General features: G+C 39.6%; 1 protein-coding gene across 7 annotated transcripts in view; it reads right to left on the reverse strand.

The window, feature by feature from the left end:
• LOC126320879 (rho guanine nucleotide exchange factor 12) overlaps positions 1-22710 on the reverse strand; it is a 1029890-nt gene that overhangs the window by 162702 nt on the left and 844478 nt on the right. For all 7 annotated transcript variants that reach the window (XM_049994132.1, XM_049994128.1, XM_049994129.1 and 4 more), the window contains 2 exons: positions 22242-22488; positions 8123-8210 (listed from right to left, as the gene is read on the reverse strand). In XM_049994132.1, the coding sequence (XP_049850089.1) occupies positions 8123-8210; positions 22242-22488 (335 nt within the window). The remainder of the gene's footprint in view (positions 1-8122; positions 8211-22241; positions 22489-22710) is intronic.

Consider the following 22710-nt stretch of genomic DNA (forward strand, 5'->3'; position numbering starts at 1 on the left):
TAATTACTTTGCCAAGATCCCTTCAGAATCCAATCAAACATCAGATGATTTGCCACACAGCGAGCTGATTAGTTAGCAGCTCATGACTGGCAGCATCCAATCACACAGAGCGAGTACATCCCCCCCCCCCCTCCCCACGTAATACTATAACCACCCCCGCCGGGCCTATGCACCACTTTTCAGCATGCCTGCAGTATGAGTTCCTGCTAACTTGCGCTGAGGATATCTGGGACGCTTGCATGCAAGTTTGTGTGGAACATTCTGTGTATAACACTCTTGCGAGGCTGAGTGTTCTAATAAATGGTTCCTTAATTGTACTCCATCTTGTGTAGTTCTTCCAAACACTGCATTCATTCAGATACATTCAGACGATGTGCTCCTGATCAGACAGCTTTATAAGAACATTGGCGCAGCTGGTACTGATTCAAACACATGACACTTCCACATCCTTTCCGGTGGTGAACACGTGTCTGTTGTCTATTTTCGTGGTTGTGGTCGTTTGACTGCCGACGCTCCTATGGTACAGTCTACAATTCAACGCCTGTCACTAGGTTTCCTTCTGATCTTGACCTCACTCCTTCCAATTGTGGACGCCGTATCACTTGGCTCTCCAGCCACTTGTCCAATAGTGGACCTTGGTGGTCTTCAAATGCACTTCACCGTCTTCTTCCACGTACCCCCACGTAGATAGCACAACTGTAAGATTTCTGCCACATCCTCAGAGCTCTTGTCCCTTCTCTCAAAAAGATGAATGTGATTCAGGAATGCATCTTTTTCCAATAGGGAATCAGGACCAGCATTATGTCGATGTTAGGCGCATGCATCTGGAAGTCATTCCCTTCGATCCAAACTACGAACACTGGATGACTTACATGAACCGACTGGAACAGCATTTTACAGACCATGGGTTGGTTGGTTTATTTGTTTGTTTGTTTGTTTGTTTAAAAGGGGAGGGGGGAGCAACCAAACTGGTAGGTCATCGGCTGCTCATTCTGATTCGAATAATTCCACAAGAGTGGGAGTAAAATAAGCGAGACATACAAAATACAGCTGTAACACAGGAGAAAACCACAAGAATGACAGAAGGGCAACAGACACTAAAATGGACAAAATCGGACAAGAAAACCACACAGAGATGCAAGAAACATGTAGAAGAGATCAGAATAAAACACACCCTCGCAAATAAAACTTAAAACTAAAGCTGCTGTTGAGGCATTGTCACCCAACACCGAGAGCAAGGTGCTGGGAAAGTTAAAAGTCCGCTGCAGAGAGGCTGTCCAGCAAGAGATGGACGACCATCATTTGTGAGCCACAGCAACACTGAGGTGGGTCCTCATGATGTAAGAGTATGGCAAATGCTGAGACGGCAGAGGACAACTGATTCCTTGCGAGAGAAGCACATGGAAGATTTCCACACATTCCCAGTCTCCTTAATGACACACAGATTGTCGTGCATATTGTTATGCCATTCTGTCTCCCAAAGCTGAAAAACCCTGTGGCATAAGACAGAATGTAGGTCAGTTTCGGAGATGGCCATCTCCGGAAACGGTTTACAGATAGCCTGTTTGGCCAGCCTGTCGGCAAGTTCATTGCCTGGGATTCCGACGTGTCCAGGGATTCACACAAACACCACTCAACGATGGGACCATTCCAGACCATAGATGGAGTCCTGAATGGACAGTACCAAAGGATAGTGAGGGTAGCATTGGTCAATAGCTTGTAGGCTGATCAAGGAGTCATTACACAGGAGAAACGACTCGCCAGAGCATTAGTGGATGTGCTCAAGAGCACGAGATTTTGCCACCAGGTCATCAGCGAAAACACTGCAGCTTTCTGACAAGGAGTTCTGTTTAATATGTCTTCCATGAATATAGCAAAGCCTATGTGACCATCAACCATCAAGCCGTTGGTGTAAACCTCTTCATGGCCCCGGTATATGCTGAGAATCGAGAGGAAGTGATAGGAAACAGCCATCGGGTTAACGGAGTCCTTATGGCCACACAAAAGGTCCAGAAGAATTTACGGCCTAGGTGTACACCATGGATGTGTATGTGAATGGACCTCGAGGAGAGGTGGTAATGGGATGGACCCCAGTACAGACAGAAGGGACCGGACGCGAACTGCAATCGTAAGCCCTGACCTGGGCCACCGATGCAGGAGATGAACAGCCATGGTTGGGAAAAGGAGATGGTAAATTCAGATGCACAAGAGAACTACGAATGAGCAGTTGTGCACATCTAACCTTCAATGGAGGGACTTCGGCCTCCATCAAGACACTGGTCACCGGACTTGTTCTAAAAGCTCCCTTCGCTAGGTGAAAGCCACTACAGTGCACTTGATTGAGTAAACGCAATGCTGAGGGTGCTGCCAAACCATAAACCAGATTCCCATAGTCAAGGCGGGATTGAAAAAGGGCTCTGTAGAGCTGCAGCAACGTAGAGCGATCTGCACCCCATTTGGTGTTGTTCAGGCAGCAGAGGGCCTGGAGGTGCTGCCAGCACTTCCACTTAAGCTGGTGAAGGTGAGGTAGGCAAGTCAATCGGTCATGGTGTAACACTTTGCAATAAGCTTTAAATGTTCTTAAATGTAGGACTGTCCACAATATGAAAAAAAAAAAAAATTATCTGACGACTACAACAGCGATGGGTCACAGTTGCTATCAGTCAACCTCAAACAAACAGCAAGATGTATCAGTTTGTACGGATATGACATGGAACGATCATCACATTGTCTCAGTTGTAGGTAAAGCATGTGACAGTCTTTGGTTAGTAGGCAGGACACGGGGGAAAAATGCAGGCCGCCTACAAAGGAGGCTGCTTACAAACCAGTTTTGCACCTCGGCTTACAATACTGCTGAAGTGTGTGGGACCTATACCAACTAGGACTAAAAAGGGATACTGGACATTACGAAGAAGGCCCATCATCAATGATCACCAGTTTGTTTCACTCAGAAGTATTTGGTGAAAGCCTACTTAAGAAGTTTCAAGAAATAAATTTAAGTGTTGAATTTAGGCACGTACAACAATCCCCCACATATCAGTCCTGTAATAACCACGAAGACAACATCGGTGGTATTTAAAAAAAAAATTATCCTGATGTTTCACATGTGAAAAGAGTGGAAATAAGCGTTAATAAGTGGTACAATAAACTTAGCCTCAGCCTTACACTTCACGGTGGTTTATGCAGTATACTTATAGGTAAACCCTGACACAGTTCATTGAATAGAACTGCAACTACCCATTTAGTCATTTGTTCAAACACTACAGGCTTTCTATTTGTACTGAATTTCTGACAGAATTACATCAAATACACATGAAGAGCAGTCTATCATAAAGTGTTTATACAATGAGCCTTCTTGCACCTATTAAAGGACTTCTCTAACGATGCAACATACAGTTTCTGAGAATATAAGGGTGAAGTGATCAGAAAATTAACTATCAGATACAAATACATATTTTAATTTGAGTGGTGATATCATCATCATTTCAATCTGAAGCAATGGTTAAGGGGAAGCAGCATAATGCATGCTGAAATATCTGGTCTCAAGTCTGCTACGCTGCTTAAATCTCAGAGACCTTCAGTGATGTCATGCAATCCCCATTAACATTAAACCAATGAGAGATTATAATGAAGGGATTCGTGCCAGGAGACAGCACTTTTTTGAGTAGGAGACAAGGAAGGCAATGAGACTGCCTGTGTTTATGTCAAAATCCATTTGTTCTGCGCCTCAGACCTGAGCATCTGAAAAGTAAGGTGTTAGTGGTCCACAGTTGCCAAAGAAGTTATTCTTACAGCACAAAAGGATTAAAATAATTTGTAAGAGTACTGTCAGCATGATCTGTGGCAACCATCGTAGGGAAATGTTGTAACTTAGTGTGTGCACTTGCGATAGATCAGTAAGACACCTTGTATTAAGTAGATTTCTTAGCCAGCTGGAAGAGACATTAATGGAACAAACGAACTTGACATGGTTTAAATGAAGCAAATAAACTGCTCGTTTCCATGTAAATGGTTCTTATAGGGGTGAAACAAGTGACAAGAACTGCTTTCAACTGTTGCCCTGTTTACGGAGATGATCAGCATAAACTGCTAGCAATCAGCTGAAGGCAGAGCACAATTGTTAGCAAAGTATGTCTTCCAGCTCAGAAGTTGGATAATGGGATCTTTGCGAATTCTGCTAGATCACTACAGAGCATATATCATTGGTTAGTGAACAGGAACTATTTTAACTTTACCTCGCACACTGAAATAAGGCTACTGACACTTGGAACTGTTCGTATTGCCATGTGCAGGAACTTGTTCCAGGCCCACAAATAAATGGCTCATTTTCTGATTTCTTGTGCAACTCCAAACATAATTTGGGTCATACATTGCACATCACTGAGTGCATTGATATTGGCAGATAAGCATGCCGACGAGAGTCAGATGATGAAATATTTCAATGTCTATTCCCAAATTGTACCATCCACTTTCTAAACTGCTTATTCCCCAATGCAAATACAATTTAACATATTTATTCAGCGAAAGGAAGTTCCAATAATATTAAATATTTAACTTTCTATTACTGTACTCACAACGGAAGCACAGCTTAAAAAGGAAAATATGTTCTCTCTTTCACATCCTGTGGTTCAAAAAGCTTTAATGGAATGAAAGATTATTCATGACTTCCCAGCTATCAATGCTTTTACAGGACATTTCAAAATGTCAGACTATATCGTAGTCAACTGCTGTTACGCTCTGGCTCACTGCTACTCCAATGCGGCTGTGCCACATCTCATCTTAGATCTGAAAAGGTGCACTCTGATTGGCAGCATCAATGGAAACTTACCTGGCAGTATGTGCTGCCCACTGAATGAAGTCACACACCCCTATATAGCCCCAGGACAGAAAGCCATGAGGTGCTAATGTGTATCCTCTACCCAGTCAATCAAATGTGTCAATGTTCAGTCTTTTGAAGTTTGATTTATGACGCCATCTACTGATGCTGATTTAAGCAGGGAGAGAAAATTGTCACAGAGCAACATCAGTGGTTCACGATACTCTTAGCTTTTAGATGTAGTAACATGTGAAGGCAGCAGAAACGATCTGCACACGAAGTGAGTGTTGGCATCCACTGCAGGACTACAACTATGAAAAATGTAATGTGAGGCACCACCACCAGGAATATTTCAATGTACAGTGTAGATTACAGCGAAACATATACGAATGACTATTCGAAAAAAACTAACTTATTCAACACTGGAAAAGAAGAAAGATTAATTTTCTTATTCCTATTAACAAAGGAGTAATTAGAGGTGAAATGCTAGTCCTAAATGGACTAAGACAGAGAAGGAAACTTGTCATAGCCTTACCAGAAGAAAACTGAATAGTACTTTCATTTGTCTTTGTAGGAATATGTAATGTTTATTTCTGTCACGCTTATAATGGTATTAGGCAAATATAACTCTCTTCATTAAGTTTGGCTACATATTAACCATTCTTCTGCTCGAAGAAATTAATGACCTTACAAGATATTCACAAAATTCTTCCTTATAAAGGCCAAAAAGTCCTACATCATTAAAAATGGAACCAAAAGAAAATCACAAATTCAATGAAAAATTCACTTTGGGTAGACTGCTACCTCACAGTGCATAGAAGTCTTTAAATGGCAAATAAAATTCAAATATGTAATGGAAATTCATTCAGAAGGACAAATCTGGTAATGTGTGTATACTCTGTAAAGGAAACCCAGAAGAACACACACATACACACACTTAGATATAACATGGTAATGGAATTTCAGCTGAAGACACACACTTAATGTGATGAAATACATTAAATTATGAGCTCTGGGTAATTCTCCATAAGCATAATTTCAAAGAACCACCTAATAATTATTGCACAGAAGTTCCCAGTCCCAAATTTGTAGAATGCGTTTACAGGACTAGGACTGGCAATTCTTGCCGTTTCAGTCCAGCTCAAGATTATTCTATTATTTTAAGTCCATGTTTGGTCATATATTAGTTTATAAAGTTCATGACTTGATTCAGCTTTGTACTCATCATCATATCAGACTGTATCAGTAATGCACAGCTGTCACTGCTGTAATTGTTGATCATATGAAGGCTAAACAACAAACTGGTCATCAATTTTACTATTATGTGGTCTATAAATGAATTCATTACAAACTTAAATCTGTCTCCTCTGCAGTTCCAAGCAGCCTCCATTCTTCAAGTTTACTAGTAGTACTATTTAATTACATAGCTTTTTCATCAATGCTTTGCGACCTTATGCGACACCAAGTCAGCTCCAAAATTTGGCAAAATAAAACAGACAGAAATAAAGGGAAAAAAATGAAAATCTTTACAAAAACTGCCTCCAAAGAAATAGGAGAAATAAGGGAACTATAAAGCAAACAGAATTTAAGCAAGGTTTCCTTAACACTGTTTATTTTTCAATTATGATTTACAGTGTTAACTGTTACTGTTACTTACGTACTCTAAAGTAGCCAGTATTACAGGTAGTTAAAATCTCTTATGTAGTCTAAATTTTTCTTGTTGTGTGCTTTACCTAATTATGGTTCAAACTCTGCACTTCCACTTTATCCACTGTGCAACTTTATATCAATGTGTTCCACATTTCTGCATAACTGAATCTGGCTTACATTCTTGTCTACATATGATCCTAATGGCCTATTGTACTCTTACACAAATTCATTTTGGAAAATAAGTATTTCCATTTTGTTTGTCCCCTCCACTAAACTAATATCTCTCTACATCATCACTAAGTTCAAGGCAACTTCAGCTGTCAAATGAGAGTCAGCTTTTGTGTGGAGTATCTTAACAATAAATCAACAACTGAAAAACAAAACTTTTACATTTTATTTGAAAGACCGACCAGCACAGGGGGAAAAAAAAGAGGCCATCACACTCCATAAGCATGTGTATGGTAATGTAATGTTATTACTCTACTAGTGCCACCTGATGTCAGTCCTCTGCCATTTTAATGCATATCTTGGCTCATTCCACATTACTGGAAGACAGTTCTTCATAAAGGGGTTTACGGAAAACAATCACTAAATGAATGACATATATTTAAGGTGTGTCCCATTACTAACCAACGATAGTATTAAATGGCACTGGGAGAGAAGGAAGGGAGACTGCAGACAGATGCACAGCAATTTATGTCTGTTTTAGTTCTGTAAGTCTTAATTTATTGGCAACTCTTAATTTGAAAGTGAACACGACAGCTGAGAATAATGACGAAAATCAGGAGCAGGGCAACGTCAGAATGGTAACACAGTTATGACATCCAAGAGAAATTAACGCAATAGTTAAGAAGCAGTGTAGTATACTGGAAGAAACAAGCTTATGAAAAAAGATCTTTCAAAATCTGTTATCCCTGCTGCATAAAATTTGTAATATTTATTTATTGATCATTTTATCACATTCATGTTATAGAACTTGGCAACTACCAATGTGACGATATCACGATTTGGCAAGACATTAAAGGTCCTCTAGGATAGATTGGTCTGTTCTTCAGTAGGAGTGAATGCTAACAACCATAGCACAAGAATCACGGTGCAAAGAGGTACATGTTACAATTATGAAGTTGGATTATTTGTAACAATTATTTCTCCTTTGAAAGTAATCTTGAAGTGTACATTTTGGAGTCAATTACTAGTACTTGTGGCATCAGTACATCTTGATGGAATTATTAATATAATGTGATATAGCCAATCATGAGTCACCACATTCTAAATTAGCTGACAGCCACACTAGATAATCAAACGGCCACTTCCCTTACACAATTTCTCAAATGCGAACTGTGAAAATGCTCGCCCTATAAAAAATAACCTCTCACCAACAAGCAGCACACATGTTCTTACTACACAAAGCCACGTTGTTTAAGTAATACCTGCAAATCAACGGCAAAGAAGAATATACTTCTGTTGTCTCCTAACTGCTACACGATACGATTCAACGCATGTACTAAATGAATAGAAAATGATACCTTCTATTTAACCATTACAGTATGTTCTCTGGTCTGAATATTATCTAACATATGATGACTGAAAACTTTGCTTCAACAAAATCCTTAGCAAATACATGAAAGGAAGGTAACAAAAATGAAGTACACTCACGTCTTCTTCTCATTAGGTGTTGCCGCCACCAGCTCATAAATCTGTGCTCCATTATGTGAAGTATTTACCAGATACAGAGCATTTTGATCTGCAACAAAAAAAATATATTCCAACTGATTATAACTACATCCAGTGCATCTGTCTATATTAGTTGTTTTATATTACTTGCTAAAGACTGTATCCTCTAAGAAACCATATTGATTTTATCATTGTATTCATTTATATTGAAAGTCTTTGTTTCTACAGCGCTTTAAATGGAGTTTTATGATGGGTAAAATTATTTATGGTGTGATACGTAAGTCTGCAAATGATTTTGTTTGTTACAATGCACGAGCCTGACAACATCAACACAGATCCCATTAACATTTTCTTTTAAATTAAGCACTTGTATTACTACAAATGATCTTCATTCAGAATCATTGTTTTTAAAATGTCAAACAATCAATAAATCAATGAAGTCCAATCATGCTGGATGGTAAGGCTAAGGGAGAGGTAAAATTAACACTGAAATGGGATAATTTATAGCAAAACTTGCACCGATGAACATGTGAACTCCACGCTAAGGGATCTACAACACAGTAACAAATTTCAGTCCTGTATTCCAACAGGATTAACCCCTAGACCATGCTCTATGAACTGGACTTGGGGTAGTCCATTGTCTCACCGCAAGTGGTCTCTGGTATGAGTTTGGGCTGCCTGGAGTGCTGCATTGCATGCTCTATGACTAGTGCTTGGGAAAACTGATGGCAATGTGATGATGTGACCAGAAATATATTTACACTCTTTCTATTATTCGCAGTGACAGACTACACCAAATGAAGATGAAGAAAACAGTGTACACAAATGCGTATGTTATCCTCAAACACAAAGGCAAAATGAGTGGCACTGACTTAGCTGATCAATACATGACAAATTATACAACAACAAGCAAATTTCTCTGAAAATATTACATAAAGCAATTCTGCCAACTGATGGACATTGCAGCTCTACATTCATCCTTGGTTTACAAGAAATTCAGTGAGAAATTTGGAATAACTGATTTCCTACTTCAGCATTCGCGAGTCCTTCCTCTCAGCAAAGCAATTTAGCTTCTCCTTGCCGAGTCTCCGACCCAACACAACTGGAGGAACAACCTTTTCCTAAATAATTTCCTTCGACTGAGAAGAAACTGGCACCGGTGAGACATACCTAGTGTGCTGCAGCAAAGAAGACATTAATGGGAAGAAAATAAGAAGGATCTTTTATCAGAGAGAAGGTCGCTGGAGGTTCTACATCTACATCCATACTCTGCAAGCCACCTGATGGTGTGTGGCGGAGGACACACATTTATTGTGAAGAGTGCGATGCTGAACTATGTGCAATACCATCCCTGGAACTATATCATATGAAAAATAATTTATAAATAATTGTTGTAAAAGAAAACTGTAAAGTAACTGTTGCATAAGAAAACTGTAAAGTAACTGTTGCATAAGAAAACTGTAAAGTAACTGTTGCATAAGAAAACTGTAAAGTAACTGTTGCATAAGAAAACTGTAAAGTAACTGTTGCATAAGAAAACTGTAAAGTAACTGTTGCATAAGAAAACTGTAAAGTAACTGTTGCATAAGAAAACTGTAAAGTAACTGTTGCATATGAAAACTGTAAAGTAACTGTTGCATATGAAAACTGTAAAGTAACTGTTGCATATGAAAACTGTAAAATAATTGTGCATATGAAAACTGTAAAATAATTGTTGCATATGAAAACTGTATTTACCAGCTCCTCCAATATCATCCTGCTTGAGACTATTGAAATAAGCCAAAAGTAATGTACTTGCATAGGTTTCCACAGCCTGTCAGTTGATGAACTTTTTTTGCGAATGGTACCATGTCATAATGTAAAACACTGTACTGGAGAAATCGATATTTTGGCCATGGTTACAGTGACCCAGAGGACGAACACTGTAGTAATGGTCATAATTTTCGTTTATCCAGTATAGTTTTTTTACAATCTCACACTGCACCATGTTCTGAGAACTGATGGCAAAAATAGTTTCTTGTATTTTAATAACATACATTGCTGCTGCCAAAAGGTTTGAGTTGTTGGCAAATAACAATTGCAACAATCATTTGCTTTGGAAAACGCCTTTCTGAACCATGCCAGCACCAAGAAAATGTCATGAAGATGAAGAAGAATTTTGTGGGCGGGAACAGATAGTGATTAACAATAGTAAATGAAATGAACACGACTGATATGCAAGAGTCTGTCTCCTTGTGAGAAGTTGGATATACTCATGAAACTGAATAAAAAGTTGACAGAACAATTTATGTCAAACACAATCTGTAGTCATGGAATTATCAGCCCAATAGAATGACTCAAATATTCTTCTACACCGAGTTTATGTGGAGGTGCACAGGATGCCACAATACATGAAAGCATTTGTTTGTCAACAGCTGCACACTTTAAAAAATAATATTTAGCAAGTCATGCACTTCACAGGTCTGTTACTTCAGAGCATATGCACACAAATGCAACTGAAATCGATTGAGAACTACACAAACAATAACCTATAAAACTGTTTGAATAGTTTTGGAAAGTAATTAGATGCTGAAATATCAGAACAAAAAGTGGAGGAAAGAACATTTAGAGCATTTACAAAGCCTAAGGGTCTCTACTAAATAGACTTTACTGAATGACAAAATTTTCCTCGCGTGTGCCTTCAATGTTAATTATGTCAATAAAACACCAAGAAGTGTTTATGGTGAGTCACCTAACAAAAAACAGCAAAAAATGGCAGTCTGCATCCACAAAGGTAGTAGAAATGAGAATCTTAGATGAACACTGCTTTGAGTCATCATCAAAGGCAAAAGGAAAAATAAAAGTAAATAAATAATAATAGTAATAATAATAAAACACTCTTAGGCAGGCAGATTTTTGGTTCAGTTGTGGACTTCACTCTCCCTACTACAATCTGACCCTCTACTCTTTCTTTTTGGTGTGCAAATGATTTTTTTTTTTAGAGAGAGAGAGAGAGAGAGAGAGAGAGAGAGAGAGAGAGAGAATCAAAAGATTGTTGGAAACTAACCAGCTCACAGGTGAACCAATTACAAAGAGAGAACAGAAGATACACAGAACATTCAGTTTGATTCTAAATTCAACTGCTTTGAACCACCTGCCCAGGAAGCAGAAGATCTGGACATCTTCAAACTCCAACTTTGGAGAATTCCATATTGACTATTTCACCACTGCATGGAAGGCACAAAATGAGAATCAGAAAGTAAAGACTGTGAGAAATACCAACCTGGACACAGTTTGACTTTTATGTTTGAACAGGAGTGATCTAATTCCAATACCAAGGAGGTCAGTCCCAGAAAAAATTATAAATGTGATGGAGACACCAAGTATTCAGCCACAAGTTGGAAATAGTAAGTCTGGAGATGGGAACAACTGCAAGGAGCTATATTCAAAGCAGCTAAGTATATGGCCCCACTCGTAATATTCAGAAAGCATTCTTACTCGGGTAATGAATGTGATGCAGCAGTATAGCTAAGAGAGGTTGTTTGGCAAAAATGGAATTTCCGGGGAAATGAAACCAACATGGTCAACATACCAAACATGAAAAACTCTGCATTAAAAACTATCTGCAGGACGAATAATACACACATTTAATAAGAATCAGTTAGTACAAATCAAACAAAACTTCAAAAAAAAATAAGACATTACAATTTTGATGAAATGGACACGTAATTGACATACAAAAGCTATAAAACCTTCAAGCTAACACTGAACATATACAACCCTCTGGGCCTACAGTTCAGAAATTTCAAAAGGGGAAAATCAGCCCATGGTGATCAAGGTAATTGCTAGAAACTTTAACAGCTCCTCAAGTTTGAGGCTCCAGATATCACATCCAAACATCCTCATAGATCTGTCTCTCTTCACGAAGGAGTAAATCAAGATCATCACCCAAACACTGAAGGGCAATAAGGAACAGGGTGAATATCTGATAATTGCTGAACTGTGGAAGACTGCAAGAGATAATGCAATTGATAAACTTGTTGCAATTATTCATGATATTTAAGGAAGTGAGGAACTGCCAACTTCCTAGCAGATGGACCTCTGCTGTAATTCATCTACCACCTTGGAATGGGGATAGAATTGACGAAATCAACTACATAGGCACCTCTCTCCCACTAACCATTTACAATATCCTCTCAAAAACTTTACAGAACAGGGTAGGAAAACCAACTGGTCCACAACTGGGGGAATTCCAATGGGGCTTCAGGAAAAGATGACCAGGTGCTCAGCAGATTAAGAACCTTCATAGCTGAAACTCAGCAACATGAGATTTGTGACGACCACCTTCAGTTTCAGAAGGTGTGTTCCTCACTAATCAAACTACCCCACTTCAAATCTTGAAGAATTTAGCCCAGATAACAAGACAAAATCAGTTAGCTAGCAAACCATCACCAACACCACATCCAAACTGAAATTCAGAGGATATACATCCAGTGACCTTGAAATTAGATCAGGAGTGAGATAACACATGGACAGGTGCTTCTATTATTCAATTATTTTGAATTTACATGTAAGTTCTCTGGTACGTTACCATATGAGATTGTAAAAAAAATATATTACTGATGAAACCAAAGTTTCAGCCTTGCTTACACCAGCTTTATTGTGGGGCTACTGACCAGTAGATCCAAAAGGAAGTCACTGTAACCATTGTCACCCAACACCAAAATGAACAGATTGGGACTAACCTATCAGAGAAAGAAGACTCTGTGACATGCATTATCAACTTGAAGGTACCCCACTAACTACAGACATCTGCAATTATAGATCAATGTCCTTAAATGCCAAAGTTACACACTACTGTACTGTTCTGTATGTGGCAGAGGGACTTACAATGAAAAAGGAATGTCCAATGGAAAAACCTGAAGCCAAAGAAAGAAATACTTTGAGAAAAATCCTTGTCTTGATGGAAAAAAAGGGGGAGAGGGGGGGGGGGGGAGAGAGAGAGAGAGAGAGAGAGAGAGAGAGAGAGAGAGAGAGAGAGAGGCACTACAGAACACGATACCGCCATGAACTATCTAAGTCTGTTGAATATCAGTGACTATTATGATACAAGATGACATAGACAACATTTCTAGTTGGTGTGATGAATAGCAGCTGGCCCTAAATGAAGAAATATGTAATTTAATGCAGATGAGTAAGAAAAACAAATCTGTAATGTTCGGATACAGCATTAGTAGTGTCCCACTTGACACAGTCACATTGTTTAAATATATGGGCATAATGTTGCGAAGTGATACGAAATTGAACAAGCATGAGAGGATTGTGGTAGGGAAGGAGAGTGGTCGAGTTTAGTTTATAGGGAGAATTTGAAAGGAGACCGCATACAGAAATGCTAGTGTGAGCTACTCTTGAGTCCCGCTCAATTTTGTGAGCATTGCACCAGGTCAGATTGAAAGAAGACATCAAAGCAGTTCAGAGGTGAGCTGCTAGATTTGTTACTGGTAGGTTCAATCAGCATGCAATTGTTGTGGGAAAGCTTCGGGAACTCATGTGGGAATCCCTGCAGAAGAACACTACTGAGTAAGGTCAGAAAACTGACATTTGAAGGTGACTACAGAATGATTCTACTGCCGCTAACACATATTTTGTTTAGGGGCCACACAGATAAGGTATGAGAAATCAGGTCTCATACACAGGCATCGCTCTATCTGCAAGTGGAACAGGAAAGTTAATGGCCAGTAGCAGTACAGCACACCCTCTGCCACGCACTGAGTGGTAGCTTGCGGAGTACGTATGTAGATTAAGATTATTCACAAGGTGGAGGATTGCCTCTTATGGCCATGTAACATGAATGTATGCAGTGAAGGTATCTAAAAGGATGTTAACATACCTGCAACAAAAGAAAGCCCAATGGGTGTGGTTCACCAAACTTTAAAAAAGGTCAGAGTAACCTGAAAATCTTTCTTCCAGATATCCCAGAGTACACTCCGCCAAATTAAAAAGTAATAAAAAACAAAGATTATCAGCAAAAGCTTAAGATAAGGAACATGGGAACCTACAAGAGAAAAAGAGCAACAACAGAAAAAAATGAGTCTTTCCAAGTCAGCAATTCAGAAGGTGCTGTTTCTTTCCGAGATCCGGGATTTAACTTCCGCCCATACCAGCTCAATATGATTGTAGTGGCAGTGATATGGTGGTAACCTGATTACTCTGTGACCATGCTGTCTTGCCAGTTCATCTATCTCGTAAGTGTGGTATTTAGGCTTGTATGTATTTACGACCATGAGTAACTCTGCCCTGGTCTGTGATGCTGTGTGAGGAATTCCATTAGATGACAACCATGAAACAATTTCATCCTTCCTGATATTTGAAGCAGGAGCCTTATTCAGTTGTACAAAATGCACGCTTGCGTTGTCCATGACAATAACAGAATTCTCTTCCATGTCCGGAAGTAGCTGTTGCACAAACCACCGCTTGAAGACAGCATAGGTAATTTCAGAGCGATAGTCATTAGATTCCTTTGTCTTCGATGTTTTAAATATTAATTTACTCTCTGGTATGAAGCCTGTCTCTGCAGAACCAATGTGAAGCACAATAAGGCGTCTCCATTTTCCCCGCAAGAACCTTCAGGCCACCTACTTCATCACTTATCTTCCAGCACATTAGTCTTCACTTGTTCTGGTGAATGTATGTTTCATGAAGACAATAAGTATGTGATTTTCCGACTTGTTTTATCTCGTGCATTTCTCTCAAGAACACAGTTCTTGCTGCTACAATGTCACTTCTCTGTAAGAGCAGTTTTCTTCCACCACTGCTGTTTCTGTATTTAAATCCCATCTTCCTTAATATTCTGTGCATGGCAGATTTGTTGCAGTTGAAACTTTCGCCTTCTTTCATGTAGGAACATACGGTCATTTATCTGCCGTAGGATATTCACTTTGGCTATACATGTCAAATATTTTGCACTGTAATACATTCTTGCTGAAATCATCGAGCTCACTTACAAATTTCTTTCGATTTCGGCACTTACCAGGTGACTTAAAAATGGGTGATTTGTTCTGTTCAGTAGATGCTTTGGCTTCACTGGCAATCTGTTGTACAGTTCTTTAACTGATACCACATGCCTTAACTGTTCATTCTTGGCACTTGGCAACACTGGGCGATGCTTTTTTGTCAGTTGTGGCTGCCACTTCCAGCTCCCGTCCAAAGAACTGATACATGGAAAATATTATCTCTCTTGACTGCCTGTGTAATACTGGGTGAGATTTGCTGTTGCCATTCATATTACCACAATGCCTTGCAATAACTTCTGAAACAGCACCACACACAATGTTAAAACCAGTAATAACTTGCTCTGCACAGAATGACATTAAATTGGATGCTCACTATGGCTGACTGACTCCTATTGGTCAGCAGGTCATGTGGCTTTCGTGCTACTGAGCATCCAGTCCTCACCCACCAAGTTACATGGCGCCCACTCTAGTAGTGCGAATGGCTGAAAGCATGAATATTAAGAGCTCAGATGGAAAATCAGTCCTAAGCAAAGAAGGGAAAGCAGAAAGTTGGAAGGAATATATAGAGGGCCTATACAAGGGCGATGTACTAGAGGACAATATTATGGAAATGGAAGAGCATGTAGATGAAGGTGAAGGTGAAACAGGAGATATGATACTGTGTGAAGAATTTGACAAAGCGCTGGAAGACCTAAGTTAAAACACAACACCAGGAGTAGATAACATTCTATTAGAGCTACCAATAGTCTTGGGAGAGCCAGCCATGACAAAACTCTTCCATCTGATGAACAAGATGTACGAGTCAGGCGAAATAGCCTCAGACTTCAGGAAGAATATAATAATCCCAGTTCCAAAGAAAGCAGATGCTGACAGGTGTGAATATTACCAAACTATCAGTTTAATAAGTGACAGCTGCAAAATACTAACATGAGACATTTACAGAAAAATGGAAAAACTGGTAGAAGCCGATCTCTGGAAAGGTCGGATTGGATTCCGGAGTAATTTATGAACACACAAGGCAATACTGTCCCTATGACTTCTCATGGAAGATAATTTAAGGAAAAGCAAACCTACGTTTCTAGCATTTGTAGACTTAGAGAAAGCTTTTGACAATGTTGACTGGAATACTCTTTTTCAAATTCTGAAGGTGGCAGGGGTAAAATACAGGGAGCGAAAGGCTATTTACAATTTGTACAGAAACCAGATGGCAGTTATTAGAGTCGAGAGGCATGAAAGGGAAGCAGTGGTTGGGAAGGGAGTGAGACAGGGTCAATCTATGATGTTATTCAATCTATATACTGAGCGAGCAGTAAAGGAAACAAAATAAAAATTCAGAGTAGGAATTGAAGTCCAGGCAGAAGAAATAAAAACTTTGAAGTTTGCAAATGACAATGCAGTTTTGGAGAGACAGCAAAGAACTTAGAAGAGCAGCGGAACAGAATGGACAGGGTCTCACAAGGACGATGTAAGATGAACATCGAGAAAAGCAAAACAAGGACAATGGAATGTAGTTGAATTCAACCAGGTGATGCTGAGGGAATAAGATCAGGCAGTGAGACACTTAAAGTAATAAATGAGTTTTGGTATTTGGGAAGGAAAGAACTGATTATGATCGAAGTAGGGAGGACATAAAATTGTAGACTGTCAATGGCAAGAAAAGCTTTTCTGAAGAAAAGAATTTGTTAATGTTAAGTATAGATTTAAATCTCAGGAAGTCGTTTCTGAAAGTATTTGTATGGCACGTAGTCATGCATGGAAGAGAAACATAAAAGATAAACAGCTTATACAAGAAAAGAATAGAAGCATTTCAAATGTGGTGCTACAGAAAGAAGATGAAGATTATATGGTTAGGTCATGTAACTAATGAGGATAAACCGAATAGAATTGGGGAGAAGAGGAATTTGTGGTACAACCCGATCAGAAGAAGGGATTGGATGGTACGACACATTCTCTGACAAGAAGGGATCACCAATTTAGTACTGGAGGGAAGCATGTAGAGGGAGACTAAGAGATGAATACAGTAAGCAGATTCAGAGGGATACAGGTAGCAGTAGTTACTCGGAGATGAAGAGGCTTCCACAGGATAGAGTAGAATGGAGAGCTGCGTCAATCTACTCTACGGAAAGAAGACCACCAGAACAATAAGAAGTACTCTATGCCTATCAACAATTAACATTAAGATGCACCTGACATCTTATCTTCAGTACAATTTTGATTTCACAGGAACACACACATGTAGCACTGAATATTACAGTAAAACATTGAGTTACTGGTACCACATATTCCCATTACAGAACTCAAGGCAAAATAACATTCAGATTACATTAACTCTCCTACTCCTCCTCTACCATGTTTCAAAATGTTCTATTCTTACGAATACACTCTTCAGATTTGCTGCTGGATCGTATTGTTTTAATACCACAGTATTTCATTCAATGTAACTGGTGGTGGTAGTTGCTACTGTCACTACGCCAAGATGCTACTACTGATAATCATGTGGCGGCATCAAAATTTATCAGGTTGGGAGCAGGCAATACAAGTGTGCTCAACAAGATGCTCGCAGTTGGAGCAAAGCAGAGCAGCTAGTGCCCCTGAGCTGGGAGTCACAGTAAGGCCTTCTGCGAGTGCGTTGTGGGCAATAATTGTGCTGCGGGATGCTCCTGTGGTTAAAAGCTGAATTAAATCTCAGCACTTCATTGCAAGAAGTCACAAATCAGATGTTCTCATTTTCCCTGTTTTGATTTAATGGCAGCCAGTGCTAGATTCCAGGTGGCACATAACTGGAAACCTGAATCCCTTTTGTGGCCACAAGTTATCACCACCCTGCACAAAGCGGTAGTGTACTAAGCTCTTTGGTGCATAGAGCACGTGTGTTCATAGATGTTGACAGTCTACCTGCTCAGATACAATATCTCAGAGCAGTATTTCAACACAACGGCTATTCCAACAGGCAGATATGCCATTCATTCTGTTCAAGGCAAATTCAAAGCAGGCACGTGAATGAAGATGAGGAGGCACCCACTGAAACGGCGTTCTTGCCCTATTTGGCAGCATGTTCTCCAGACTGGAAATAATTGTCAAAAGACAAGACATGAAGTGCCACCAGTAACATTAAGAAGTTTATCGTGTTTGGTCGCATACAACCTAGGCATTAGGAAATATGGCATTTGTAAGACCCCACACCAATGTGGAAAATATTATATGGGGCGGACGTGTTGAACCGTACAAGAAAGTTGCGTTAAATAACATTGTCACACACGTATGGGGCACTGCCTCGACACACAGCATCATATGTTTTATGGAAAGAATGAAATTTTATCCCCAATGTCATATTTCTGGGACTGTATTGTTAAGGATGCACACATGCCTGTATGCTGGACTGTCTGATCAGCAAGGATGCTGGTTTTCAACTAAGCACCACCTGGAATCCAGCACTGGCTGTCATTAAATCATAACAGAGAAAACAAGAACTTCCAATTCATGATTCGATGCAGCGCACTGCTGACAATTAATTCAGCTTTTAACCACAGCGACATCTGGCAACAAAGTCATTGCCCACACTGCGAAGATGGATGGCCTTTCTGCTGCTCCCAGCAGGGAGCACTAGCAATTCTGCTTTCCTGCAACTGCAAACATCTTGCTGCGCATGCATATTGCCTAAAAAATTCTGACAACAATGTGTGAACATCATCAATCACATCTTGAAGTTGTGACAGCAGCATCTACCAACACTTGAAGATGTCAAGCAATTGCATCAATGAAATATTGCGGTATTTACAGAATATGATCTCGCAGCAAACCCAAGAAGTGTATTTGTAACACATCTCTTGGAAAAGCCTGAAAAGCCACATTTTCTACCCTTGCTTCAACTGCTTACAGTCCATGTTTAACTTATGTAAAAGGCTACACTCCAAGCAAATACCTCCAGAAGAGACTTCCTAACAAATTTTTATTTGATGCAAACAAATGCCTGTTTTTTTCTGAAATGCTTTTCTTTCTACTGCCAGTATGTATTTTGTAGTATTTTGTAACCCCTCTTCTTCAGCCATAATCCATTACTATCCTGATCAAATAGCAAATGTAATGACTTCTTTTAGTGTGTAATTTCCAAATTCAATGCCCTTGGTTTCCCCTGATTTAATTCAGCTACACCTGTACACTTTTGTTGATGTTGCTCATATAATACATTTTCGGTACACTATCCATTCTGTTCAACTGCTCTCCCAAGTAATCTTCCATCTTCGGCAAGTACACCATTGGGAAATTATGAAGTTTTTATTTGTTTGACCTCAATTTTTCCCTAAATTCTCATTGGTTTCCTTCACTGCTTGCTCAGTGTATAGAGTGAATAACATCAGTGGCAGGCTACAATCCTGTCTCACACCCTTGTCAACTACTGCTTCCCTTTCACTTCCTTGACTGTGTGTAACTGCCTGTGTACTTGTCATCTGATTTCTGTAGCAGTTTTACATGAAGTGTCCCTCTCTGTATTTTACTCTTGCTATCTTCAAAATTTTGGTGAGTGTAGTCCAGCTGAAAGCTTTCTCCACGTTTACAAATCCTATGAACACAAGCTTACCTTTCTTTAACCTATCTTTTAAGAGAAGTCACTGCATCAGCATTGGGTCTTGCAGTTCTCCATTTCTTCGCAACCCAAACGTATCTTCCTAAGGTCAGATTCTATCATATTTTCCATTCCTCTCTAAATAATCCTGTTGTTATTTTGCAATCATGACTTACTGAATTGAGATTCTGGTAATATTCACACCTGTAACACCTGCTTTCACTGGAACTGGAATGATTACATTCTTCCTGAAGCATGAGGATATTTTGGATGTCACATGTCTTGCACATCAGATGTTACAATTCTGTGAAGCACTGCTCTCCCAACAGTCGAAATACTTGTGACTTAATTTTGTCTACTCATGGGGCCTTGTTTCCAGTCACGGCCTTTGGTGCTCTGTGACGTTGTTTTCACTGTATCTTCTATACCTTCATCTACTTCCCTTTCTATGGCGCTGCCTAGTTTGTATCACTAATATAGCCTCTACATATTCCATCCATCTTTCAGCTTTCCCTTGTTTATTGGCTTGCCATCTGTGCTCTTGATATTCACACAGTTGCTTCTATCTTCTCCAAAGGTGTCTCACATATCCCTATAGGTGCTTTATGTCTTTTTCACTAGTTGTACATGCTTCTTCAGCCCTGCTTTTTCCCCTAGCCATTCCTGTTAGCCGTTTTGCATTTCTTCAGATGCCTGTATTATCTTTTGCCGGCTTCATTTGATGGTTTTTTAATGTTTTATGTTTTTGTCAAATTCAGTATCTGCCATGTCCTGCTTTTTAAGAATATTATCCTCTGCTGCCTGTCCTATTTGATTTCTCAGCCTAGCCACTCATCATCTTTTATATTCCCCCCTCCCCTCTACATTTCAGCCAAATGCTCCCTCAAACTCAGAACCTCTGTTTCCATCAATTTATGAAGATCCCATCTCCTTAATAGATACACAACTTTTTTTCCAATTTCTTCCATTTAGTCTCCAGTTTATAACCTCACAGAGTAACCCTGTCCAATCTGCCACATACTCTTACAATTTTGATGTAAGTTTTCATTAAGTGAGGTGGAGAAATAATTATGGATTCCTGCTGTTGATTAAGGATTTAAGGAGACTAAATGTCCAAGATCACCGGTCTCCTATTAACCCTCCGCCCCCAGGATGGAATCAGTGTACCTAGTCAATGTGTGAACAGAGTAAATTTGTTCTCAATGTCTGTGGAGTGTTATCTGATTCTAGAGGGGCACCAGCGCAGTGTTCACTTAGTGACATGTGGAAAACTGCCTACAAACCACATCTACAAAGGTTAGCACACTAGATCTTGTCAATTTGCTGGGGGGTAGGGGGAGGAGGAGATGGCATTGGGGTCGGTATGCCTCCCCTACTGGAAATAAATGTGGGGGAAGGTCAAGATGCAAGTAGTAAGAAGCTATTGAGAGTCAAATTGACAAATTGGAAGGTAGACTGTGAACCAAATAAAGCAGGAACATGAAGCCATGTTGAACTACCAGCATACAGGAAACAATGTTCCCCAACAAGAAATGTCAGTCAGATGTCAAAGTAGAGCCTTATCCCAAATTCAGATAATCTGGTAATATCTTTTTTCAGTCCAACTGGATCAGTTGTGATTACAGACATACAGAAGCATTTGCATTTATTATCTGCTCTAAACTGTTTCCTAACAAGCTTAGAAACTGCACAAAGATGCCAAACTGCAAGTTAATTAATGGAATATGAGTTAATTACCTGATGGCAAAATACTATTTGTTTCACAATTTAATTGTGTATGTTAAATGCACAAAACTTATCTACCTGGCAGTGACAGAATATTGCAAACAGAATTCCCTAAAAACTCTTTTTAGGCCCTCTAGTTAACAACAAAAACCAACCCGCCAGGTTAGCCGAGAGCGCTAATGCACTGCTTCCTGGACTCTGGTAGGCCCGCCAGCCGCAGATCGAATCCGCCAGGCAGATTAATGATGAGGGCTGGTGAGCCAGCCACACTGCATGTGGTTTTTAGGGTTTTCCACATCCCATTAGGTGAGTACTGGGCTGGTCACCACGTCCCACCACACTTACACGACTCGCAGACATTTGAAACACATTCACACTATTTCACAATTTACACTAGATGGGGAAGACTGATTTCGTCCTGGGGTGTTGTGGGGTGGCGGCAGGAGGGGCATCCGGCCACCCCTTCAAATTAACCATGCCAAATGTAACTGTAACCATGCTGTCCCTGTGAAAACTGTGGGACAAAGGCACAAGCAAATGAATTAACTATAACAACCAGCAAATTATCACTTAAAGAATGTTCTTATACATCCATCCCAATTAGATGAACAGGTAATTATCTTTATTTATAAAATTGAAAAAGTCACAGCATAAAATTGTGTTACCAATTCAAATTTGGGATTGAAGGTTTCTTTCCAGCTATTTCAGTAAGAAAAAGAAATAAAAATACATACTGTTCCCTCTTAGAATTGTTGAAGGTAAAAATACTGTGCCGTGAATAGTGTTCGATGTGCTGAAATAGCTATCATCCATTACTCACCAACAGCATTGTGCCTGACGAGCACTGTTGAGACCTTGATGACTGGGCTAAGAGTGGGCATTCGTTCACTGCTGCCACTAGTTATTGTGTTATAGAATTTGAGGCAGTACTTTTCATCCTGCTTCTGCAGGAGAATTATAACATCATCCAACAGCAGCACATGGAGGTCTATCAGCTTCTGGCGATTACTGATCCTCCAGTTAAGAGGGCCTTCATAAATAAGTTTATGTTTTGTCAGGTCCAAGTTCTGTAAAACAAAAATGTGTTGAAAGTAACAACCACAGATTTATCAGAAAAAATGTAATCTATAAAAAAATTCCCACTATCTCGAATAATTTTGCACTTTGACTTAATGAACATAGCAATTCACGAGGCAGTTGCATTGTCTGCTATACTGGCGTGTCTGAGTTCTAAATGCAGACACTGTAAACTCGGGCAGTGTCAGCTGTAAGGTGTGTCTTATAAACAT

This window comes from Schistocerca gregaria, chromosome 2, assembly GCF_023897955.1.
Source record: "Schistocerca gregaria isolate iqSchGreg1 chromosome 2, iqSchGreg1.2, whole genome shotgun sequence".
Lineage (NCBI taxonomy): Eukaryota > Metazoa > Arthropoda > Insecta > Orthoptera > Acrididae > Schistocerca > Schistocerca gregaria.